Below are 24,463 nucleotides of genomic sequence, written 5' to 3'. Positions count from 1 at the left end.
CATAAACACTCAACATTGTCAGTGTCGGAACAGAAATTTTCATTTTGATCTGTTTGGTAGTCTGAAATCTGCCTTCTATTACTCTTGCTAAACAGATAAACCTTCCTCCCCTTTTTTTATATTCCTATTTACTTCCATATTCAGGAATTCTGCAACAGCCTTATGATCACTGATTCCCTGTTCTGCGCTTACAGAGTCGAAAAGTTCGGGTCTGTTTGTTATCAGTAGGTCCAAGATGTTATCTCCACGAGTCGGTTCTCTGTTTAATTGCTCGAGGTAATTTTTGGATAGTGCACTCAGTATAATGTCACTCGATGCTCTGTCCTTACCATATGTCCTAAACATCTGAGTGTCCCAGTCTGTATCTGGTAAATTGAAATCTCCACCTAAGACTATAACATGCTGAGAAAATTTATGTGAAATGTATTCCAGATTTTCTCTCACTTGTTCTGCCACTAATGCTGATGAGTCGGGAAGTCGGTAAAAGGAGCCAATTATTAACCTACCTCGGTTGTTGAGTGTAACCTCCACCCTTAGTAATTCACAAGAACTATCCACTTCTACATGACTACAGGATAAACTACTACTAACAGCAACAAACACGCCACCACCGGTTGCATGCAATCTATCCTTTCTAAACACCGTCTGTGCCTTTGTAAAAATTTCGGCAGAATTTATCTCTGGCTTCACCTGCATTATGAGAAACTGGTGTCTAGGGGAAGAATCCAGGTGGTGTGTGTGGTGAAACAGCACTGCGGTCATGACTATCATCTTGCACAGCTGCTCTGCAACAAGATATTGTGTGTTTCCAGTATACACGCAGTGCCTATGCCCATTCATCCTAACTGATAATTTGATGGTGGTCATGCCAATGTAAAAGACCGAACAGTGTTTTGCATAACAGCTGGTGTACGATGTGTGTTGTTTCACAGGTGGCTCTCCCTTTGATATTATATGTTTTGTCAGTTACAGGACTGGTATAGGTAGTGGTAGGAGGGTGCATAAGACAAGTTTTGCAGCAGGAATGGTCACAGGGGTAGAACATAGGGTAGGGAGATGAGTGCAGAAGGAGCATAGAGTCTGACAAGGATATTTCTGAATTTGGGAGGGCAACAAAAAGCTATTCTAGGTGTGGTGGAAAAAATCTCAGATAGAATGGATCTCATTTCAGGGCATGATTTTAGGAAATCATGGCCTGAGCTGATTAATACATTCCAGACCAGGATAGTACTGGTTGACAAGTGCTGTACTCAAAAGTTGTCTTTTGGAAGGTTCAGTAGTACCAGGATTTAAGGTGAGGTAGTAATCTGTAAGTATAAAGTTGATTAAGATGAGTAGGAAGGATGTCATAGGTTTTGAATCAAGTGGGCACTAACAGAAAATATTCAGCAGCAGACAGACTGTGTATGTGGGGGACGTTGTTATAGAGGGAGGCAGCATCAATGGTGACAAGCAAGGTGTGTCGTGGGGAATGGGACAGGCACAGATTTCAGACAATCTAGCAAATGGTTGGTGTCTTTGATACAAGAGGGAATTCTCTGTACTGTAGTTTGCAGGTAGTGATCAACTGGGGCAGATGTATGTTTGGTAGGTGCTTTGAAGCCAGCAACTATAGGATGACCAGGATGATTGGATTTGTGTATCTTAGGAAGAAGGTAGAAGGTGTGGGTGTATGGTTTGGGGGGGTAAGAAGTTCTACGGATCGAGGTGTTGTCCTTGTGAGGGACCTGAGGTTGTAAGGAGGGACTGCAGGGTCAGTTTGAACCACAGGGATGGGATCTTGATGGCAGATTGTGTATGTAGAGGTGTCCAGCAGCTGGCATAGACTTTCACTAACATACTCCTTTCAAATGATGAATAACTGAAAACCTCAGCTGCTGACAGGTGTTGTTGATATACCTCGATGTGGACAGCTGAAAATGTGTGCCCCGACCGGGACCGGGATCTCCTGCTTACATGGCAGATGCTCAATCCATCTGAGCCACCGAGGACACAGATGAATAGCGCGACTGCAGGGACTTATCCCTTGCACGCTTCCCGGTCGGGGCACACATTTTCAGCTGTCCACATCGAGGTACATCAACAACACCTGTTGGCAGCTGAGGTTTTCAGTTATTCATCATTTATTCCAGGGAAAAGCTACACGGTCATCAACAGTAATTGTTCTTTCGAGAACAAGTTACTGTCTCGTATATATACTCCTTTCAGTCAAGTACCACAGTAGTAGATCCTTTGTCTGCTGGGAGGATAATGATGGAGTCATCAGCTTTTAGGGAATGCAGAGCCAGAAGTTCTTCAGGGGACGGGTTAGGTTCATGTTGTAGGGACCCGAGGAAGCGTTGTGAAGCAGAGCTGGATGTGAGGCATTCTTGTAAGGCTTGTAAAGGATGATTTTGAGGTAGTGTTGGCGGATCAAGTTGAGATATTGGTCAGAACTGTTCAAGGCAGGTTCAGTGTCAGGTGTGCTGTTGGAAAGATTTTGAGATTGGGTTGCAAAGTGATATTCCAAGTTGCATTGTGTGTGAAGGAAAGTAGGTCCTTCACCAAAGCACCACGATCAAATCCATGTTTAGGGCTGAAATTGAGACCCTTGGGTAATACAGATGCTTCAGGAGGGAGAGTGCTTTAGATAAGAGTTTGAGAACACTGTACAGTTGTGACTGGTTCTTGTGATTATGGGTTATTAGTGGTCTGGGAGGCAGTGGTGCAGGCTGTGGGATGTTAAGGATGTTGGCCAAGCTCGATTTGTAGGAGAGGAGTGGTGGTTGATGGTGTGGCTGTTTAGGGAGCTGCAGAGGGACAGAAGGGGAAACACTACTGTTCAGGTAGTTTAGGAGAAAGTGGGATAACTTTCTGAGATGAAGTCTGGCATTTGTTGCACTTTGAAGTCGAATACTTGTCACCATTGATGCCACCCATCCCTCTATATCAACATCCCCCCACATACATGGTATGTCTGCTGCTGAACATTTCCTCTGTCAGCACCCATCTGATTCCAAACCTATGATATCCTTCCTGCTCACCTTAATCAACTTTATACTTACAGACTGCTACTTCACCTTTGAGGGCCAGACATACAAACAGATCAGGGGTATAGCCAGGGGAACCAGGATGGCTCCTTCCTACATCAAGCATTCATGGGTCACTTGGAGGGGACTTTCCTGGAATTCATAAGTCTTCAGTGCTTGGTTTGGTTTAGATACATTTATGAATCTGGTGCCAGTTTCCTTGATGTTGATCTTATCTTCACTGAGGCCAGCTACACACATCTGTCCACATTAAACCTGGTAACAAACAACAGTACTTACATTTTCAGAGTTGCCATCCTTCCCTTGTCAAATGTTCCCTCCCATACGGCCTTGGCATTTGAGGCTAACGTATTTGTTCGGATGCAGATTCTTTACAGCAATACACCACCACTCTCACCTCAGTCTTCACTGGGTATAATTACACCACCAGCCTAGGTCAAAAGCAGATTTCCTGGGCCATAGAATCCAATTCTGGTACTGCTGATCCTTCCAAAAAACAACTTCAGAGCACACCACTTATCACCTAGTGTTATCCTGGTCTGGAATGTATTAATCAGCTACTTTGACTAGGCCATGACTTCCTAAAATCATGTCCTGAAATGAGATCCATTCTATCTGAGATTTTTTCCACCACACCTAGAATAGCTTTTTGTTGCCCTCCGAAACTCCACAATATCGATGTCAGACCCTATGCTCCTTGTGCACCCATCTCCCCTACCCTATGCTCCTACCTCTGTGACTGTCCCCACTGCTAGACTTGTCCTATGCACCCACCAACCACGACCTATACCAGCCCTGTAACTGGCAAAACATATACTATCAAAGGGAGAGCCACCTATGAAATGACACCTCAGATACCATCTGTTATGTAAACACTGTTTGGCCTTTTACATCGGCATGACTACCACCAAATTAACAGTTAGGATGAATGGGCATAGGCAGAGGGTGTATACTGGCAACATACAATAGTCTGTTGCAGAGCATGCTCTACCCACATAGCAGACATGACCTCAGTGCCCATTTCATGACACTCGCCATCTGGATTCTTCCCTTTCACGACATGCACCATCTGGATTCTTCCCCTAGACACCGGGGGGGGGGGGGGGGGGGGGGGGGTTCTCGGAAATTTTCAAGCGTTACAACATGTTATTGGTTCTTGCCACCCACCTGGCCTTAACTGACATTAATTTATTCTGTCTCAGCATTGCATTGCAGTAACTGCTCCTTTATTCACTCCATTTTAGTTTCCTACAGCTTTTATTTTCTTTCCTGTCTATTTTTTGGCATCTTCCTCCCACCTCTGTTATGTACAATGCATGTAGCTTTTCACTCTTATTAACTCATGTGCAATGTTTTAGCAGTAATCTCTGTCTTGCATATTATCCTATCTTGCACCTTTAAGCTCTCCAGTTTTCAAATCTCATCCGGTGCAGTCCCCAGTGTTCAGTCTTCCCTTCTCATCCTGTCCAATAAGCCTTCTCTGACCAATAGTTCTGTGTGACTTTTTCTGAAATCTACCCCTTTTCCTGGACATCTCCAGTCCTTTTCCTTCACCCCTCTTCCTACCCCTTCAACCCTTCTGTTGGAAGGAGGAGCCACCGCACACAAACAAACACACGCACATGCACATGCAAATACAACTCACATACACATAACTACTGTCTGTTGCTGCCAAGGTCAGACTCCAGACAACTGCACATGAAAGGAGAAGCAAAGGTGCTGTTGAGAGGTTAGACAGATGATGAGGTGGGGCAGAAAAGGAAAGAAATAATAAGACTGTGGGTGTGTTGGTGGAACAGAAGACTGTATAGTGCCAGAATGGGAATAGAGAAGGGGATAGTTGAGTAAAGGATAATGACTAAAAACTATGCAAGAAAGTCCATCATAATCCATATATCTCCTCTCAAATTGCTTGTACAAGTTAGTATAAATTGCATGGTTTAATATCAGTGGAGACACACCTTGAGCTAATATAAGTTGACGTGCTACTTATGACACCAAACTATACTTTGTAACTATGCCTTCACCAAACTATACTTTGTAACCATGCCTTTGTGAGAAAGTAAAGCCAAACAATGTTGCTACTCAACATATAGTGGAGATGCTGAGTCGCAGATAGCACAACAAAAAGACTGTCACAAAATAAACTTTTGGCCAACAAGACCTTTGTCAAAAACACACACACACACACACACACACACACACACACACACACACACACACACAGGACCACAGTCTCTGGCAGCTGAAGCCAGATTACAAGCAGCAACAGCAGCGCATGATGGGTGGGGGTAAGGAGTAGGCTGTGATGGAGAGGGGATAGAAGGGTAGATGTGGGGGATAGTAAAGTGCTGCTGGGGATTGTGCAGGGAATAGGTGGAGAGATGGTAGGGCAGTTAGATGCAGTCGGGAAGCTAGACGGAAGGTGAGAGAGAGGGGGGCAGGGGGGGGGCAGAAAAGGAGAGAAGTAAAAAGACTGGGTTTGTTGGTGGAATAGAGACCTCTATAGTGCTGGAATGGGAACAGGGAAGGGGCTAGATGTGAGAGAACAATAATGACTAACGAAGGTTGAGGCTAGAAGGACTATGGAAATGTAGGATATATTGCAGAAAGGGTTCCCACCTGCACATTCTGAGATGCTGGTGTTGGTGGGAAGAATCCATATGGCACAAGCTGAGAAGCAGTCATTGAAAGGAAGAATATCATGTTGGACGGCGTGCTCAGCAACATTGTGGTCCAGTTGTTTCTTGGCCACAGTTTGTCATTGGCCATTCATGCGGACAAACAGCTTGTTGGTTGTCATGCCCATGTAGAATACAGTACAATGGTTGCAGCTTAGCTTGTAGATTACATGACTAGTTTCACAGGTAGGCCTGCCTTTGAAGGCATAGGTGATGTTTGTGACTGGACTGGAGTAGCTGGTGATGGAGGGGCAGGGGGTGTAAAATTACTCTTGACTGTCAAGCTTTTTTGGTGGAAATGAAGAAAGACTCTTCCACTGTGAAGACTGTTGCGTTTCACGATCATGGCCATAAATCCAACTTTTGTCAGCTGTGACAATCTTTAAAAGACAATTTAGTTTTATATATGAAAGCAGTTGTTTAATTTCTTGCAGAATTCCATGTAATGTTGTTTCTCATCATCTAGAACCAGCCATGCCACAAACTTCACTGAAATCCCTCTCATATCGAGTTACTCAGGCAGAATACTTTCACATGTGCCATAACTTACTTTTAGAGCTCTTGGGTGGTCAGTCAGTGATCTTGTGGAATTAAATCCCTCACACTCTGAAGATATTTTGATGTGGTGCCAGTTGACAGCTGACTGTAACAACTACCATCATCATTTAATGGAAATACCAGGATAGAATGTAATATGTGTGGAATATAGTTGTCATCATCATTTGATGTTCACCAGTTTTTGAAACGCTTATACCAGTCATAAGTCTGTGTCTGATCTAAAGTTTTGTATAAAAAAGCTTGCTTCACCATTTGATGTGTTTCTGCAGTAGTTTTGCCAAGTTTAAAACAAAGCTTATTACAGTCATACTGCTCTTTCAGGTCAGCTACTGCAAAGCTGCAAACTCGTGGAAACATGACAGTGTAAAAGTGCTCACTAACATCTAACAAAACTGTCCACCTCACAGCTGTTGGTCACTCTGCTTCAAGCAGAAAGTATGGAGAGACACCTAGTAGTATTTCAGTGTACTAGTAACTGTTTGCTCACAAAATTCTAACTTTGGATACCTCCTCATTATAATGCTTTCATTTTCGTTGCTGAGAATGGCTCCTTTTTTGAACCACTTCTTTCCATCCATTATTTTGTTGCTTTGTTTTCCTGATACTGTCATATAAATAACTCATGAATATTATAGTATCACTGTTACAGAAATTAAACAACAATATTTTAATGTCCAGAGGCTTCATCTCAGTCTGAATCTTCCACTGAAGAATGCAAAATGGAGTTAGTTGGGCTTCAAAAATATTGTAACTATAGCATGGAAGTGAGAGCTTACACCAGAGTGGGGGATGGTGTTTCAAGCAGACCTGTCTTCTGTAGAACACAGGAGGATGGTATGAAATGTGTTAGTACTGTTTTATAACTAAATATTTTGTTAGTATTCTGTTAATAGTTATTAGGCATGACTGCAGCATGTTTGTCAATAATGAACATTCCATTTTGTTATACAGGGTGTTACAAAAAGGTACGGCCAAACTTTCAGGAAACACTCCTCACACACAAAGAAAGAAAATATGTTATGTGGACATGTGTCCGGAAACGCTTACTTTCCATGTTAGAGCTCATTTTATTATTCTCTTCAAATCACATTAATCATGGAATGGAAACACACAGCAACAGAACATTTGCACTGAAATGAGGATTGACACATTGTTGGATGAACCATTTGCAGAAGGGTACCCGTGGAGTCCAGTCAGCTGCTGATAGTGCCTGCACATGCTGTACATGGAACAGAAACAACTGGTTCTCCCGTAGCACTCTCCATACAGTGACGTGGTCAATGTTACATTGTACAGCAGCAACTTCTCTGACGCTGACATTAGGGTTATTGTCAACTGCACGAAGAATTGCCTCGTCCATTGCAGGTGTCCTCGTCGTTCTAGGTCTTCCCCAGTCGTGAGTCATAGGCTGGAATGTTCCGTGCTCCCTAAGACGCCGATCAATTGCTTCGAACGTCTTCCTGTCGGGACACCTTCGTTCTGGAAATCTGTCTCGATACAAACGTACTGCGCCACGGCTATTGCCCCGTGCTAATCCATACATCAAATGGGCATCTGCCAACTCCGCATTTGTAAACATTGCACTGACTGCAAAACCACGTTCGTGATGAACACTAACCTGTTGATGCTACATACTGATGTGCTTGATGCTAGTACTGTAGAGCAATGAGTCGCATGTCAACACAAGCACCGAAGTCAACATTACCTTCCTTCAGTTGGGCCAACTGGCGGTGAATCGAGGAAGTACAGTACATACTGATGAAACTAAAATGAGCTCTAACATGGAAATTAAGCGTTTCCGGACACATGTCCACATAACATCTTTTCTTTATTTGTGTGTGAGGAATGTTTCCTGAAAGTTTGGCCGTACCTTTTTGTAACATCCTGTATATTGATGATTAATGAGTTATATATCATATTATGATATGATAATTTTTCTATATCACAAATCATTTTATTTATAAATTGACAGTCCCTGATAAGCCTGAAGACATTAAAGCACTGGCTGCTAATGCAAAAACATTGCTGATTTCTTGGAAAAAGCCAAAATCTCCAAATGGAATAATAAAAAGATACAATTTGTACATGAGGTCCCTGGATGGTGCACATCTGGTAAATATTCTCATAATTCAAAATATATTAGAAATGCATGTGATAAATATTTAACTGTTTGACGTAAAAAAGATCAAATTCATTTTAACTTGATTCAGAGTACTAATTGCACAACATGATAACATCTTAAACAAGCCTGCCACTCACATATTTGCTTTTATGACTGGATCAAACCAGCTGTTTTATTTCTGATAAACTCCACAGAGCAGCATACTTACATACTAAATAAAAACTTGCCATATCTGTGACAACTTCAGTTCATATTATAAATTTGACTGCTTATGTAAATAATCGTGAGATCATATTGTAGAGCACTGCCCCCCCCCCTCCCCACCACCACCACCAATATACACACACAGCAAAAACTGAAGTACATCAACATGCACAGACTGCAAATATGGCCATTGAATACAGAAGTTTTCAGAACCATATTGGACAAGGAATAGATATTGCAAAGACCGAATATCAGCATTCTGAATTACAGTCGAGAGTACAGTTGCCTTATCTGAAATGAGCTTTTGTTTTCTAAACTTTTATTTCTATATTTTGGGCAGTTACTTCTGTTGTGTTATCTTTATCTGAAGTCAATATTTTAGCAAAAAATTCAGAACTTTTACATTGATTCTATCTTTGTCTGTTTTTTGTAAAATAATTATATTGCCTAGTATTATGAAAATCTTTTTTTTTTTTAAGAAAACTTTTACTTTCAGCTTCTAAATCAGTTTACTTTGACATTGTAAAACATTTTAGTTTATCTACAGTTGAAAGAAGAATATGAAATACCTCCAAGCCAGACACACTACTTTGTGTCACATCTTGTTCCACATCATCGATATGAATTCTGGGTGACTGCAGCCACAATGGTTGGGGAGAGCCAACCCAGTCTGCATGTGATACAGGCACCATCAGAGCAAGTGCCAGCAAAGATTGCCTCATTTGGTGACCATGTGGTGGGTGCCAGAGGGGAAGAACTTGCCCTGCCATGTCTCACTGTTGGGCTTCCTCAGCCTACAATAATATGGAGGAAGGGGTTAGTAATCTTTAGCAACATTTAAGCTACATTTTACTTTTTTTATATGCTAGACAGAACATAAAGCAACCGTGGTTGTCTGGATTTACTAGATGTAAACGATGACATATCTTTTTGAAAGGGAGTGACTGATAGGGAGACTGTACTGTGGCAAGAAACCTTTTAATGGTTCAATGAATAAATCACTTGATATCTTCTACCTAGCTTACCTACCCTCTTTTCTGATTTTTCACAACTTTCTCTTGCATCTTTTTCCTATTTCATATGTTTCCCTCTCTTTGTAAACATTTCTTTCCTGGTGTATTTTCTTGGCCTGTTCTTTTCATACCAGATATTTCATTCACCACCTTCCTTCATTTATTTCATTCAGTTTTATGCTATTAATCGGAATTTTGCATTACATATGTGACCTAATAACATTCTGTCACTTCTAGGATGAGTACTCGACTTGACTTGGACACTTCATATATGCAAATCCTTTTCTTGTGCTGCCTCTGATGCACTCATAGACGGTGTATCTCAAATATCCCTCTTAGTTTGGGTATAATAAAATTAAGTCTGTGACATCTTTTAAAACTGCTGTTTAATTACAACAGCAATATCTGCATCAAAGCAGTCAGCTTGCTTGGAACTGATTGTCTCAATCAAGTGCAAACAGCAGAAGTGAGTGGTACTTGCCATGTCCTGATGTCAGGTAACTAATGCATCATGGAGTTGTTGTTGTTGTCATAATCAATAGTTCAAAAACTGGTTTGATGCACTCTTCATGCTACTTACTCTATCCTATGCAGGCTTCTTCCTCTTGGAGTAACTATTGCAAATCACATCCATTTGAACCTTTATACTGTACTTGTCTCTTGGTCTCCCTCTGGAATGTTTGCTCTCCACACTTCCCTCAAATGTAAAATTGACAATTCCTTAATGTCTCAAAATGTATCCATCAACTGTTCACTTCTTTTAGTCAAGTTATGCCATAAATTTCATTTTTCCCCAATTCTATTTGCAGTAGCCACCAGAAAGATTGCAGGAGGCGCACATCAGCACGGCACGTCACGGACGGTAGTTGCCGCAAATAGAGTTCCGTCCACCAGAGGGCACGCGAGAATTCGGCCGCGACCTCTGCCAGCGGAACAACAACAACAACAACTCAGGCAGCATGGGCTGTGCCCAGTCAGTTCACATCGGGCATGCCTATGAGACAGTTCTCGGTCTACTCTGAAGTGCGACGGAAAACGTGAACCGTGTTACTACACAATTGGCGACGAGTAGGGTCGTTGTTTCGCGTGTTGCGTCATTGTTCCGGTTTCGCGGCTTATCCACGGCATGGAGGATTTAGTGCGGGTTTTGGTTGCGCAGCAAAAGGAGCTCATGGCCACCATGAAACAAGTGCTTCCGGCGTTGCTCTCCACGCCGACTGCTCCAGAGCCGTTCCCTCCTCCCTTTCCCCTGTATGACGAGACGGCGGAGGATTGGGACACGTATGAACATCACCTTCGGCAGCATTTCCAGGTGCTTCATGTTGCCGATGTGGAGGTACTTCATGCTCTTTTCTTGTCTTCGATATCTCCCTCGCTGTATCAAGTTTTGCGGCAGCTAGCGCTGTTGCCGGAACCCTCGTCCTTGTCTTTTGACGCATTGTGTTCATTACTGTCTTCCTATTATCGCCGCCGCATGCATGTTGTGGCGGCTAGGGTCGAGTTCTATCATTGCAAGAAACAGCCCCATCAGTCTTACCGGGCGTGGGCCGCTACCCTGCACGGTCTTAGTCACAAGTGTCATTTTGTCACGGAGCAGTCGCGAGAGTCGTATGCCCATGTTATGGTGTGCGACGTCATTGTTCGTTTGGCCCCTGATAGGGAGGTCCGGCAACGGGCCCTGCAGTTAGAAGACCCTTCCCTCGAGGAAGTCCTGTCCATTGCTCAATCGTATGAAGTCTCTCACGCCGCCGGTCAACAGTTGGAAGCGTGGTGCGACGTCGCGGCGGTTCAGGGCGGCGCGGCCGCGTCCACTGCATCCGGGGTGGACGATGTGCGAGCGGTACAATCCGGCCGTTACGGCCGCTCCCGCATGGCGCGTAAACAGAGTTCCGGCCACCGGCCCCTGTTACCGTCCTGTGTGTCGTGCTATATACATCACGATCGGTCGGAGTGCCCCCAGCGTTGGGCCGTTTATCGCAAATGTAATAAAAAAGGACACATTGCTAAAGTTTGCCACTCAGCCTCGAAAGAATCGAAGGAAGCAGTTACAGAGAACATGGACGTTGACATTCAGGAAGTTTCATCGGGCCAGGCTCCCGACGCATCGGCCCACAAACTCTTTATCGAGGTGTCGGTCCGGTCACGCCCATTACAACTGCAAGTAGATACGGGTGCGGCGGTTTCTTTGTTGAATGCACAAACTTACTCCGAACTTGGGTCGCCCCCATTGGCGCCAGTTTACCGGCGTCTACACGGTTATGGTAAACAGTTCATTCCCCTACTGGGTCAATTCACTACCGACGTGACTTACAAATCAGTCACTCGGCATATTACTATTATTGTTGTCAGTGATGCGAGCTCCGCTAACTTTTTTGGCTTGGATGCCTTTCAAGCTTTCGGGTTTACTATCACTGACACCATACAGTTGGTCTCCGAAGATGTTCCCTATCAATCATTAGAATCTTTGATCTCTGACTTTCCGGATATCTTTGAGGAGGGCCTGGGGCGTGTTTCAGACTTTAAAGCTCACTTAACGTTGAAGGCGTCGGCTCGCCCGCGTTTTCTACGTGCGAGGCAGATCCCCTTGGCTCTCTGCCCTCAAGTAAAAGAAGAGCTAGACCGGCTGACAGCCCTAGGGGTCGTTCTTCCCATTTCTTCTAGTGAGTGGGCTTCGCCCCTCATTATTGCCAGGAAACCCTCGGGAAAATTACGTCTTTGTGGCGATTTCAAGGCCACCATTAATTCCCAATTGGTGGTGGACACCTATCCTTTGCCTCGGGCTGATGAATTGTTCTCTGCCGTAGCGGGAGGCCAATATTTTTCGAAAATCAATCTTTCGGAGGCTTATCATCAGATACCTCTTGATGAGGACTCTAAACGGCTGGTGGTTGTCAACACCCCGTTTGGCCTTTACCAATACCAGCGGTTGGCCTTTGGAATATCCAGTGCCCCGGCGATATTCCAGCGTTATCTTGAGCACGTCACATCGACAATCCCTCATTGTATTAATTACCTGGATGACATAATTGTCACGGGCCGCAGCACGAAGGAACACTTGCACAACCTTCGCACCCTCTTTCTCAAATTCAGGTCCGTGGGCTTGCGTTACAACCTGCGTATGTCAAACTTCTTCCAACCGTCCATTGAGTATGTGGGCTACACAATCTCTCGGCACGGCGTCCAGCCGCTAGGAAGTTTGGTCCAAGGTGTCATCAACCTTCCGCGGCGTGCTTCGCTGAAGTAGTTACAAGCTTTTTTAGGCAAGATTGCCTATTACCACCGGTTCATTCCCAGGGCTTCCACCATTGCCCGCCCCCTGTACTGCCTTCTGCGCAAGGGTGTTCCTTTTGATTGGTCGCCTGCATGCGAGAAAGCGTTCACCTTGTTGAAAGGCCTCCTCACGTCAGCGCCGTGTTTGGCTACTTTGGACCCCCATAAGCCGTTGGTCCTGGCTACAGATACTTCGCAGTATGGGGTAGGGGCGGTCCTGGCCCATCGCAACTCAGATGGTTCTGAGCAGCCACTGGCGTTTGCGTCTAAAACTCTTAGTCCCGCACAGGCCCATTACTCCCAGGTGGAAAAAGAGGCTTTGGCCATTGTCTACGCTGTTACCAAGTTTCACCCTTTCTTGTATGGCACGAAGTTTCAGTTAATCACTGACCATAAGCCATTAATATTGTTATTTGGCCCCGCCTCTCAGATTCCGGATAGGGCAGCCCACAGACTACAGCACTGGGCCTTGTTCCTCTCTAAGTACCATTATGACATTCATTTTCGCCCTACCGGACAGCATGCCAACGCAGACACTCTTTCCCGTCTTCTGGTGGGCCCGGATCCTAAGTTCGATCGAGAGGAGATTATGTGTTTTCATTTGGATGTGGCATCACGCCAAGCGGTTGATGGCTTCCCGATCACTAGTTCTAGAGTCACCAGGGAAATGGCAGCTGACCCGGTTCTCCGGCAAGTGGTTCGCCTCATTCAGCAGGGGTGGTCATCCCGACCTCCAGGCCGGGCCTCGGACCCTCTTCATAATTATTTTGTTCTACGAGACCGCCTCTCCGTCTTGGAAGGAGTTCTCCTTCTGGCTACCGATGATACAGCTCCTCGCGTGGTTGTTCCTGCAAGTTTGCGAAGGGAAGTCCTCACGTTATTACATGAGGGGCACTGGGGTGTTTCCCATACTAAAACCTTGGCTTGCAGACATGTGTACTGGCCCAGTATTGACAGAGAAATTGAGCACTTGGTGGCCGCCTGTTCCCAGTGTGCGAGCCAACAGGCATCTCCCAGGTCAGCGTTCTCTTCATGGCCACCTGCAACCCAGGCATGGGAACGTGTTCACATCGATTTTGCGGGCCCGTTTCTCAGTGGCTTTTGCCTCATTGTCATTGATGCTTATTCCCGATTTCCATATGTGGTTCGCTACTCCTCAACCACTTCAGAGGTTGTAATCCAGGCACTAGCAAAAATCTTTTCTGTGGAAGGTCTGCCAGTCACCCTGGTCTCGGTCAATGGACCTCAGTTTATGTCGCAGACCTTCCAGGATTTTTGTAGGCGCTCCGGTATTCGGCATGTTTGCTCTCCCCCCTTTCATCCACAATCGAATTGGGAAGCCGAGCGCATGGTGCGCATGTTTAAGACACAGATGAAAACGTATGTGCACGAATTTCCTGCGGAGGAGGTGTTGACGTTTTTCCTGACGGCATACCGGACCACACCTATGGGAGAACACAGCCCCGCAGAGCTCCTCCACAGGCGCCAATCTAGGACTCTGCTGCACCTCCTTCGGCCCGGTCCTCACCAGTCTTCGCAAAATGGAGTACCCGGCTTTCCACCGGGTATGTCGGTCTGGGCACGTGGGTTTGGTCGCAATCCACATTGGATACTGGCGGTGGTCCTGCGCTGAAATGGCCGCCGGCTCTATACCTTGCAGACGGGGAACCGGGAGGTACGTCGTCACCTAAATCAGCTTCGTCCACGTTTGGGCCCCCACACTCCAATCCCTCGGGCACCGGCTTCCCCATTGCCGGCACCTGTGTTCGTTTATCAGGGGACGCTACCACCCCTCCCCCCTGTGATTCCGCACTGCGATGGCTCTCAGCCTTGGCAGCCTCCAGTCGCTCCAGCACCGGCATTGCCATCATTAGCGATGCCCCAGCGAGAGCCGGCCCCCCTCGCAGGCCCGGTTTCTCAGCAGGCTGGTTCACCTGTGGTCATCCCTTCCCCATCGTCCCCCCCCACTGGGTCTTGCCCCTCCCGGGGTGGACCAGGATCCAGAGTTCGACGGCCTGTCTCCCGTTCTGTCCTGGGTTCCAGTGGTGGGACGAGAGGGGCCTCTTCGTGTGGGTCACTTCCAGCCATATTCGAAGGTTCCGGCTCGAGGGTTGGCAGATCCCCTCGACTCCAGCCTTCCAATGGACGTGGAGGTCGTCACTCCTGCACGACGCTCCACTTTCCGACACAGTGGATCACAGTGGCTTCACCCCCCGAAGGAGGAGGAGTGCAGTAGCCACCAGAAAGATCGCGGGAGGCACACATCGGCATGGCGCGTCACGGACGGTAGTTGCCGCAAATAGAGTCCCATCCACCAGAGGGCACGCGAGAATTCGGCCGCGACCTCTGTCAGCGGAACAACAACAACAACAACTCAGGCAGCATGGGCCATGTGCAGTCAGTTCACATCGGGCATGCCTATGAGACAGTTCTCGGTCTACTCTGAAGTGCGACGGAAAACGTGAACCGTGTTACTACACTATTCAGTACTTCCTCATTAGTTATACATACTACCCATCTAATTTTTAGCATTCTTCTGTAGCACTAAATTCAAAAGCTTCTATTCCCTTCTCTAAACTGCTTATCGTGCACATTTCACGTCCATACAGTACTACACTTAAAACAAATGACTTCATAAAAGACTTCCTAATCCATAAATTTATATTCAGTGTTAACAAATTGCTCATCTTTAGAAAGGCTTTGCTTGGCATTGCCATTCTACATGTTATATCCTCTCTGCTATGTCCATCATAAGTTATTTAATTGCCCAAATTATCCGCTACTTTTAGTGACTCGTCTTCTGATCTAATTCCCTCAGTTTCGTCTGATTTAATTTGACTACATTCCACTACCTTTGTGTTTGTTAATGTTCATCTTAGGTCCTCCTTTCAAGCCATCCATTCCATTCAACTGCTCTTCCAAGTCCTTTGCTCTCTCTGACAGAATTACAATGTCACTGGCATGCTCAGTATATAGATTGAATAACTTGGGTAGTAGACTACAACACAGGTTGTCAACATGCTCCCTAATGCCCATTACTGGGTATTCCAGCTTTCAATATAAGCAATACACAGTAGTGGTTTTAAAAACATTTTCGTTTGGTTTCCATAAAATGTTGACATAAAGTATTTGTTAACTAAATAATATGTGGTGTGCACACTGTGTGCAGATGCAGGAGGAGCTGACCGCAATTTGCAAAGAGATGAATGCACTTTTGCCTATAGTCAATCATCTTCAGGCTGCTGCCTCAGGGTGCAACAGTAGTGGAGAATGTGGCACGTCGCATGGGACACCTCATATGTCAGTTGTTTTGCCCATGGGCTCTGCTGCCGAGGCACCTCCTAGTGTACCCAACACAGTGGATCCACCCTCACCACAGAGTGAGCAGCAGGTGGTAATGTGTTTATGTTGCTTGAGTTGGGGGGCCAATATGGAGACTGGTCACCCTGTGAGTGGACAAGTGACCACTGCTTCAGTTGGGTCTGAGCAGGCACGAGGGGGGAGGGTTTTACTAGTTATCACGAACTCCAACATTAGGTGTGTTATCGGGGCCCTTAGGCAGATAGAATTCAGGACAGGACAGAAAGCCAATGTGCACTCGATATGTCTGCCAAGGGGCCTCATCTGAGATGTGGCGGTCGCCTTGCCTGCAGCTATCGAGTGTGCAGAGTGCAGTCATCTACAGGGTGTGCCTCACATTGGCACCAACGATGTCTGTCATATGCATTCTGAGGCCATCCTCAGCTCAGACAAGTGGCTACCAGTGTTGGTAAATACTGCTGGGCTTGCATTGTGGGTGAAAGCAGAGCTTGCAATTTGCAGCATTGTTCCCAGAGTTGATTGAGATCTTTTGGTTTGGAGCTGAGAGGAGGGTCTCAACCAAAAGCTTCATTGACTTTGTGATGCTGCTGGCTGCAGATTTCTAGATCTGTGTTACTGGGTGGGGATTTGTAGGACTCCCCTTGATAGGTCAGGGGTACACTACAAGAAGGAATCAGCTACTCAGGTAGCAGAGTACTTCTGGAGTGCACATGAGGGTTTTTTAGACTAGATGGTAGTTTGAGGTACTCTGATGAACACTCGCATGTCGATACACACCAAGGGAAGTTATACCATGTTCAGAGTAAAGACACTTTGACTATCAAAATTTTATCAGTAAACTGCCAAAGTGTTCATAACAAAGTTCCTGAATTTATTGCCCTCCAGAAAAGCTTCCCTCTCTAATGACCTCATTGTCAGCAGGATGTTAAACAGTAATCTCCTCCTCTTCCTCCTCCAGGAAAGCTCTCATGCTTAAATTACTCTTGGGACTGAGAGCTGGCTGAAACCTGAACTGGAAACCTCTGAGATACTTAGTGAGTTGTGGAACTTATGTAGGAAAGACAGATTAGAGGCCATAGGAGGGGGACTGATCATTGCATTTGAGACAGAAATATTGTCTTTATTGAGGTAGAAGTTAATTGTTGGATTTTTTATGGTCATTTGATATCACTGTGACAGTTCTAAATACTAGTTGGAGGTGACTTTAACCTACCAAGTATAGACTGGGATGTCTATTGATTCATTGTGAGGGGCGGGGGTTACAGACAGAGTCATGCAAAATACTTTTGAAAACGTTTTCTGAAAACTATCTTAATTAACTAGCTCAGCAGCCCACACACAATGGAAGTACCTTAACTAAAATATAAATGGGGATTAGCAAACATAATGTCATTATAGCAATTATGATTATGAAAGTTAATAAATTAATTAAGAAGGTTAGGAGAGCATTTCTACTAGAAATATCACATAAGCAGTTGTTAGCATCTCACTTAGACAGTAAACTGACATCACTTAGTTCCAGTAAGATGGACATAGAGTAATTGTGGGCAATGTTTAAGCAGAATTTAAATCGTAACCTGAAGAATGTCTAGTAAGTCAATTAATGACGGAAAGACCCATCATGGTTTAATAATGATATTCAGAAAATTCTGAAGAAGCAGAGGCTATTGCACTCTCACTTCAAAAGAGAGCAAGCAAATGATGACAAGTAAAGATTAGTAGAGATTCGTATGTTTGTGAAAAGATCTATGTATGAAGCATACAAGTACTAACATCGTCATATGTTAGAGAAAGATCTTGCATAGAATCCTATATAAAATCACTAAGTGGGTTTAGGGTTTCCATCCAGTCACTTGTTGACCAGTCTGGTGTGACAGTTGAAGATAGTAAAATGAAAGCCAATGTTTTAAATCTGATGTCCAAGAAATCGTTCACATAGGAGAATCGTACAAACATACCATCATTTGACAAGTGGACAGACTCCCATGTGGAAAAAATAGTAATAAGCATCTCTGGTATAGGGAAACAACTGAAAGATTTGAAGGCAAGTAAATCACAAGGTCCAGGTGGAATCCAAGTTCAGTTTTACAAAGAGTACTCTAAGGCATTAGCCTCATACTGAGCTTGTATTTATCATGAATCTTATCACTCAACACAAAGTCGCAAGTGACTGGAAAAAACTGCAGGTGACTCTTTTGTGTAAGAAGGGTAAAAGAACTGACTCATAAAATTACAGACCACATGATATACTGTGAACTATGGATGAAGGGCAGCATTCAGATTCCATATTTCTAGATCTTGGAAAGCATTTGACATGGTGCCCCACTGCACACTGTTAATGAAGGTACAAGCATATGGAATAAATTCCCAGCAGTGTCTCGAAGATTTCTTAAGCTATAGAACCCAGTATGTTGTCCTCAATGGCGAGTGTTCATTGCATGGCAAGTGTTAATCAGAGACAAGGGTATCGTCAGGAACACCCCAGGGAAGTTAGGACCACTGTTGTTCTCTATATACATAAATGATTTGGCAGATGGGTTGGGCAGCAATCTGCAGTTGTTTGCGAATGGTGCTGTGGCATACGCTAAGGTGTCAAAGTTGAGTGACTGTAAAAAGATACAAGAAGACTTAGACAAAATTTCTAGTTGGTGTGATGAATGGCAACTGGCCCTAAATGCGGGAAAATGTCAGTTAATGTGAATGAGTAGGAAAAAGAAACCTTTAATGTTCAGATACAGCATTAGTAGTGTTCTGTTTGACACAGTCACTTTTGTTAAATATGTGGGCTTAATATTGCAAAGCGATATGAAATGGAAGGAGCATGTGAGGACTATAGTAGGGAAGGTGAATGACTGACTTCAGTATATTGGGAGAATTTTGGGAAAGTGTTCAAAAATGGCTCTGAGCACTATGGGACTCAACTGTGGGAAAGTGTGGTTCATCTGTAAAGGAGACCGCATATAGGATGCTGGTATAAACTGTTCTTGAATACTGCTCAAGTGTTTGAGATCCATACCAGGTCAGATGAAAGTAGGACACTGAAGCAATTCAGAGGCAGGCTGCTAGGTTTGTTACCAGTAGGTTCAGACACCACCTAAATGTTATGGAAGTGTTTCGGGAATTCAAATAGGAACCCTGGAGCGAAAGTGGTGATCATTTCAAAGGACACTATTGAGAAAATTTAGAGAACCAGCATTTGAAGCTGACTGTCAAATGATTCTACTGCTGCCAACATACATTATTCATAAGGACCACAAAGATAAGATACGAAGAATTAGGGCTCGTATGGTGGCATATAAACAGACATTTTTCCCTTGCTCTATTTGCATGTGGGACAGAAAAGGAAATGACTGGTAGTGATACAGTCTCTGCCAGGCTTCGTATGGTGGCTTGCAGAGTATGTATGTGGATATGGGTGTGGGTGGCTGGATTATTACATGATTTAACTAGCTGTAACTCTCAGTCCCTTCTCAACCATTGCTACCCTTTGATAGCCTCAACTGTTATGACTGCTGTCTGGTTTCTGTAAAAGCTATAAATAATCTTTTTCTTCCTGTATTTACCTGTGCTACTTTCAGAAATTTCCAAAGTGTATTCCACTCAGCATTTTTGAAAGCTTTCTCCAAGTCTGCAAATACTATAAACGTAGATTTTCCTTCCCTTAACCTACGTACTAAGATAATTTATAGGTTAAAAATGAAGATAGTGTGCTATTGCATACACATCTGTTTCAATTGGTTTCCAGTGTATTTGCCAATCTTGCCAACTATTTCTCACTATGACACATATTCTGTCAGACTTTAACATTAATAATATCAGGTATTCCTAACTGTCCAAATTTGGTCTCATATTATATCACATATACTCTATTGTCATTTTTTTATTATTTGATTATTGTAGAAAGCCAAAGTGCCTTGCAATTCACACTCATAATGGGATCCTAAATATGTGCATGTCTTTTGGAATCATGATGTTTGTTGTGTGGTCTTCAGTCCAGGGATTGGTTTGATGCAGCTCTCCATGCTGCTCTATCCTGTGCAAGCTTCTTCATCTCCCAGCACCTACTGCAACCTACATCCTTCCGTATCTGCTTAGTGTATTCATCTCTTGGCCTCCCTCTACGATTTTTACCCTCCACGCTGCCCTCCAATACTAAATTGGTGATTCCTTGATGCCTCAGAACATGTCCTACTGACCAGTCCCTTCTTCTAGTCAAGTTGTGCCACAAATTTCTCTTCTCCCCAATTCTATTCAATACCTCCTCATTTGGAATCATATACAAGTAAAAAATACTTACTCAATGTGATGTAACCATCTGAAACTAGTTTCCTCCACTATTTCTCTTCTTACCTGAGATTTCTAATGATCCTTTTTCTTTCTTTCTTTCAGCACCTGACATTACTGTCAGTGAATCTGTTATGATGTATGGATAGAGCATCCATAGGCTACATCACGTATTCAACTTTGTTCAGTCGGTGAAGATGCTTGTAGTACTAAGCACCTGTCTGAGGGTGATTTTTGAAGGGATCAGAACAAATCATAGCAAGCATTATTCCATGTCGTGTTTTAATGTACAACATAGTAGCTCCTCAGTTAAAAGGGTTTTTGTATATTAGAGATTTGTGATCATATTAATCTCATGAATTACATTCGATACAACCAAGAACTCATAATATAGAAAACATCAGTATGCTTACAAGCTATAAATACACACATACAATAGTCTACACACAGAACACAACAGAAATTATGTGTAACGTATACTCATGAGCAGCTGTGTTTTAAATGGCTATTGTTTGTATTAGCATCTCTGTGATCAAAGTAAATGGATTTATGTGTCGCATTACTCAGGTATAGCCAAAATTTGCACAGGCAGTTGCCAAGACAGTTGAGTATAGCATAAGGAAGATACAGGGTGTCCAGTGAAGGATTCCCTGGTTTCAAAAACTAAGTATCTTGAAAACTAAGATCGATAGGTGAGTGCAACAAATGGTTTGTTTATTGTGGAAGCTGTAAGAACTTTGTACAGAAAGTTTGAAGTAATTTGAAACCTGCTAACATATGGAACTATAATCACAATATTTAGCACTTATAAATAGTGTGCCACAGCTCAGAGCAATCAGTTCCACCATCAAAGCATAAAAGGAGGTCAGCTTACCAGAGGAAAAGGTTCAAATCATGTGTTTCTTTGAACAATGTGTTTTTCTGGTACTGGTATACCACAGGTTAGAACCATTTGCATGCTTTCCACCAAAGTCCAATGGACAGCCAGCATGGCTGGCCCCAGGCAAACAGTAATTACTCCTGAAGATGTAGCCATGGTTTCTGGAATTATTCAGCAAAAGCCAAGAAAATCCAACTGAAGAATTGCAGCAGACACTGGTTGAAGCAATCAAGCATGCAGAACATACTTAGACACAGCCCACACATTGTCATTCAAAATTCAAACTCACCAGGTCATACCTATATGGGTGTGCAGCAGAGGACTGACTTTGCAAACTGTATTCTCACAATGATTGATAGTGAAGAAATTGATATTGGCTGCATCTGGTTCACAGATGAAGTACACTGCCACCTGAATAGAGCCATGAATAAATAAAACTAGTGATTTTAGGGTTCTGAAAATCCCCATTTCCGTGAAGCCAAACCAAATAACCATTTGGGCTGTAGTATGCGGCAATGGCATTTTTGCATATTTTTCTGTGCGAGCAAAGATCATTGGTGTACATTATGTTGTGATTTTGGCACAATTTGTCACCACAAAGCAAGATGGGGTCCTATCACATGGCACTGAACAAGTGTTTCGCTTTTGGTGATGAATACTTCAGGAACAGAGTTGTTGTGTTGGATTATTCCTCATTTACTGGCACAGGGATAGACTGGCCTCTATATTTGTGTAACCTGACCCCTTGAAACTATTATTTATAGGGTATGTTGAAAGACACTATCTTCTAGAACCATCTCACCATACTGGATGAGCTCAAATTGGCGAGCTGTGTGGCATCTGAGTCCATTTCTATTGAGAAACTAGAGGATGTGACGGCAAATTTCACAGTTCATTTGCACTATCTCCATACCACAGTGGCGGACATTTTGAAAAGATTGTGAAATGATTGTAAAGATTGCGGGACAAGTTCAGTTATGCACACTGATTCTGTATGAGCTGCACAGGGTACAGTGCCTTGTGTTAGCAGCTTTTCAAACTATTTCATAACTTGAAACTACCTGGCAGATTAAAACTATGTGCTGGACCAGGACTTGATCCTGGGACATGTGTATTTTACAGGCAAATGCTTCACCAACAGAACTTCCCAAAGGTGACTCAAGACCTGCCCTCACAGTTCGGTTCCATCAGTACCTCTTCTCCTACTTCTGAATTTCACAGAGGTTCTTCTGCTGTACTAGTCATGCAAGGCATGCAGGGAACCTTTGTGAAGTCTGGAAGACAGAAGAAGAGGTATTGATGGGAGTGCAGCTGTGACGGTAGGCCGTTCTTGTACTTGGATACCTCAATCAATAGAGCACTCGAGCACAAAAGGCAAAGGTCCCAAGTTTGAGTTCCAGTCTACCACACAGTATTAATCTGCCAGGAAGTTCCAACCAATTTACTTTATTTTTAACTAATAGGAAGCAGAGAGTTATGTTAGGCAGACCTATCAGTTTTTCATAAGGCACCACCTTCTGACAGGATGCTAATAATTAATGGTAGGTCTAAGGGTTTGATGTTCTGTTCACTGTTGTCTTTTCTATGTATGAATGTCACTTCCTGTATCAAAATATTGTCTGATCGTTTCTTCATTTGGATATGTAAACCTTTGTTGACTATGTATAATAATGAAACAGTGATGCACTCGTATCCCTATCTTTGTCGATATCGACACTACTACATCCCCTTACAAACGTTTTGATAGTAAAAATTTATTTTCTTATCTTATTTTTTTCTAATAGACTCTTACATGTAAATGACTTACAGGGGGAAAAATATCCAGGAAAATGGTCAGATTCGCATCAACACAGAATGGACTCTTCACATGATGTCACTACAAACAACAGATGCAGGAAATTATTCTTGTAGAGTAGAAAACGTACTGGGGACTGATGAAATAACATACATTGTCACAGTGAAAAGTAAGTAAAATAATATATGTCAGTATTTCACATTGTTAAGTGATTAACTGAAAAAGATCAGTTACATAATTTATTGCATGTAACTTGATTTTTAAGTTGATGAATGTTCTTAATTTCCTAGGTTTTAAGACTTCTCTGAGAGCTGTAGTATTATGAAGGAAAACATTGCTGAAAATCTAAGTATAAAAGAATCCTTTTCTCTTCTTACATGCCTCCAAAGCCCGAAGGAGTCATGGTGGTAAGCACAAGAATGAAATTTCCAAATTTCTACTCTGTCTTTAGGAACAAGTTCATTAACACACCACCATACCAGCTGCAAGCAAGCACCTACATATTCTGAAAATATAAAAAAGTTATGTTCTTTCGTACAATTTTAACCATGGGGAAGATGTAATTCATTTAATTTTATGAATGCAATTACAAATTCAGATAGAGATATTTCACTAAGTCTGTTTTAGCTACTTTGTAGTATTCATTAAATAATGAAGGAGAAATTGATAAGCTTCCAATATATATTTAACATTGAGAATTGTAATAGAAAATTGCTCAAATGAAAAGAACATATCCATGTGTCTTTGTTGTATAATTAATGAAGGTGTGATAACATTTGCATGGCATGTGAGTCACTGGCCAATGAAAATTGTATGCACAAAACCATTTCCTCTAAACATCAAAATAGTCCCTCTCTCTACTTTATTGAACATCTACAACAGTCTGATTTTGTAATCTCTCACTCTTGATTTCTTTTGCTTTGTAATTGATTGTACACTCCAGTTTTCACATTGAAATAATAGACAGATATGAGTCAATTATGCTTTTTCATGAGACGACAATTTTAGTAAAACTGCAAGGAAACAGAATTTTTATCCAGTACTAGCCTTCAGAAAGTGAGAATCTCGTACTGCTGCGACACACATTTAAGTAAAAAGTAGCTATTCTTAAGTTTCTGAACTGTTAGTTCTTTCTTGGAAAGGAAAGAGGGATATGTCTGGGTAGGTTGTAAAGAGGGGCAGGTAACTCAGACCCCACATTGAAAGTGGCCCACATATTGTGATGAGAAAGGTAGAGAAAGATGAAGGCAAGGCTTCAGAGAGAACAGTGATGGCATGTTGGTAAGGATCATGGCAGCTTCAGTCA

General features: G+C 43.3%; 1 protein-coding gene and 1 long non-coding RNA gene across 2 annotated transcripts in view; both read left to right on the top strand.

The window, feature by feature from the left end:
- The window catches only part of LOC126260916 (uncharacterized), a 36,064-nt gene extending 29,063 nt beyond the window's left edge, over nt 1-7,001 (top strand). The window contains exon 3 of the long non-coding RNA XR_007546663.1: nt 6,918-7,001. This is a non-coding gene — a long non-coding RNA (uncharacterized LOC126260916). The remainder of the gene's footprint in view (nt 1-6,917) is intronic.
- A 25-nt stretch (nt 7,002-7,026) lies between these two features.
- LOC126260279 (Down syndrome cell adhesion molecule-like protein Dscam2) overlaps nt 7,027-24,463 on the top strand; it is an 81,850-nt gene continuing 64,413 nt past the window's right edge. The window contains exons 1-4 of the mRNA XM_049957605.1: nt 7,027-7,102; nt 8,241-8,380; nt 9,142-9,410; nt 23,172-23,326. Coding sequence (XP_049813562.1) covers nt 7,027-7,102; nt 8,241-8,380; nt 9,142-9,410; nt 23,172-23,326 — 640 coding nt within the window. The remainder of the gene's footprint in view (nt 7,103-8,240; nt 8,381-9,141; nt 9,411-23,171; nt 23,327-24,463) is intronic.

Source organism: Schistocerca nitens, chromosome 5 (assembly GCF_023898315.1).
Source record: "Schistocerca nitens isolate TAMUIC-IGC-003100 chromosome 5, iqSchNite1.1, whole genome shotgun sequence".
NCBI lineage: Eukaryota > Metazoa > Arthropoda > Insecta > Orthoptera > Acrididae > Schistocerca > Schistocerca nitens.
This window is presented reverse-complemented; position numbering and strand designations above follow the sequence as displayed.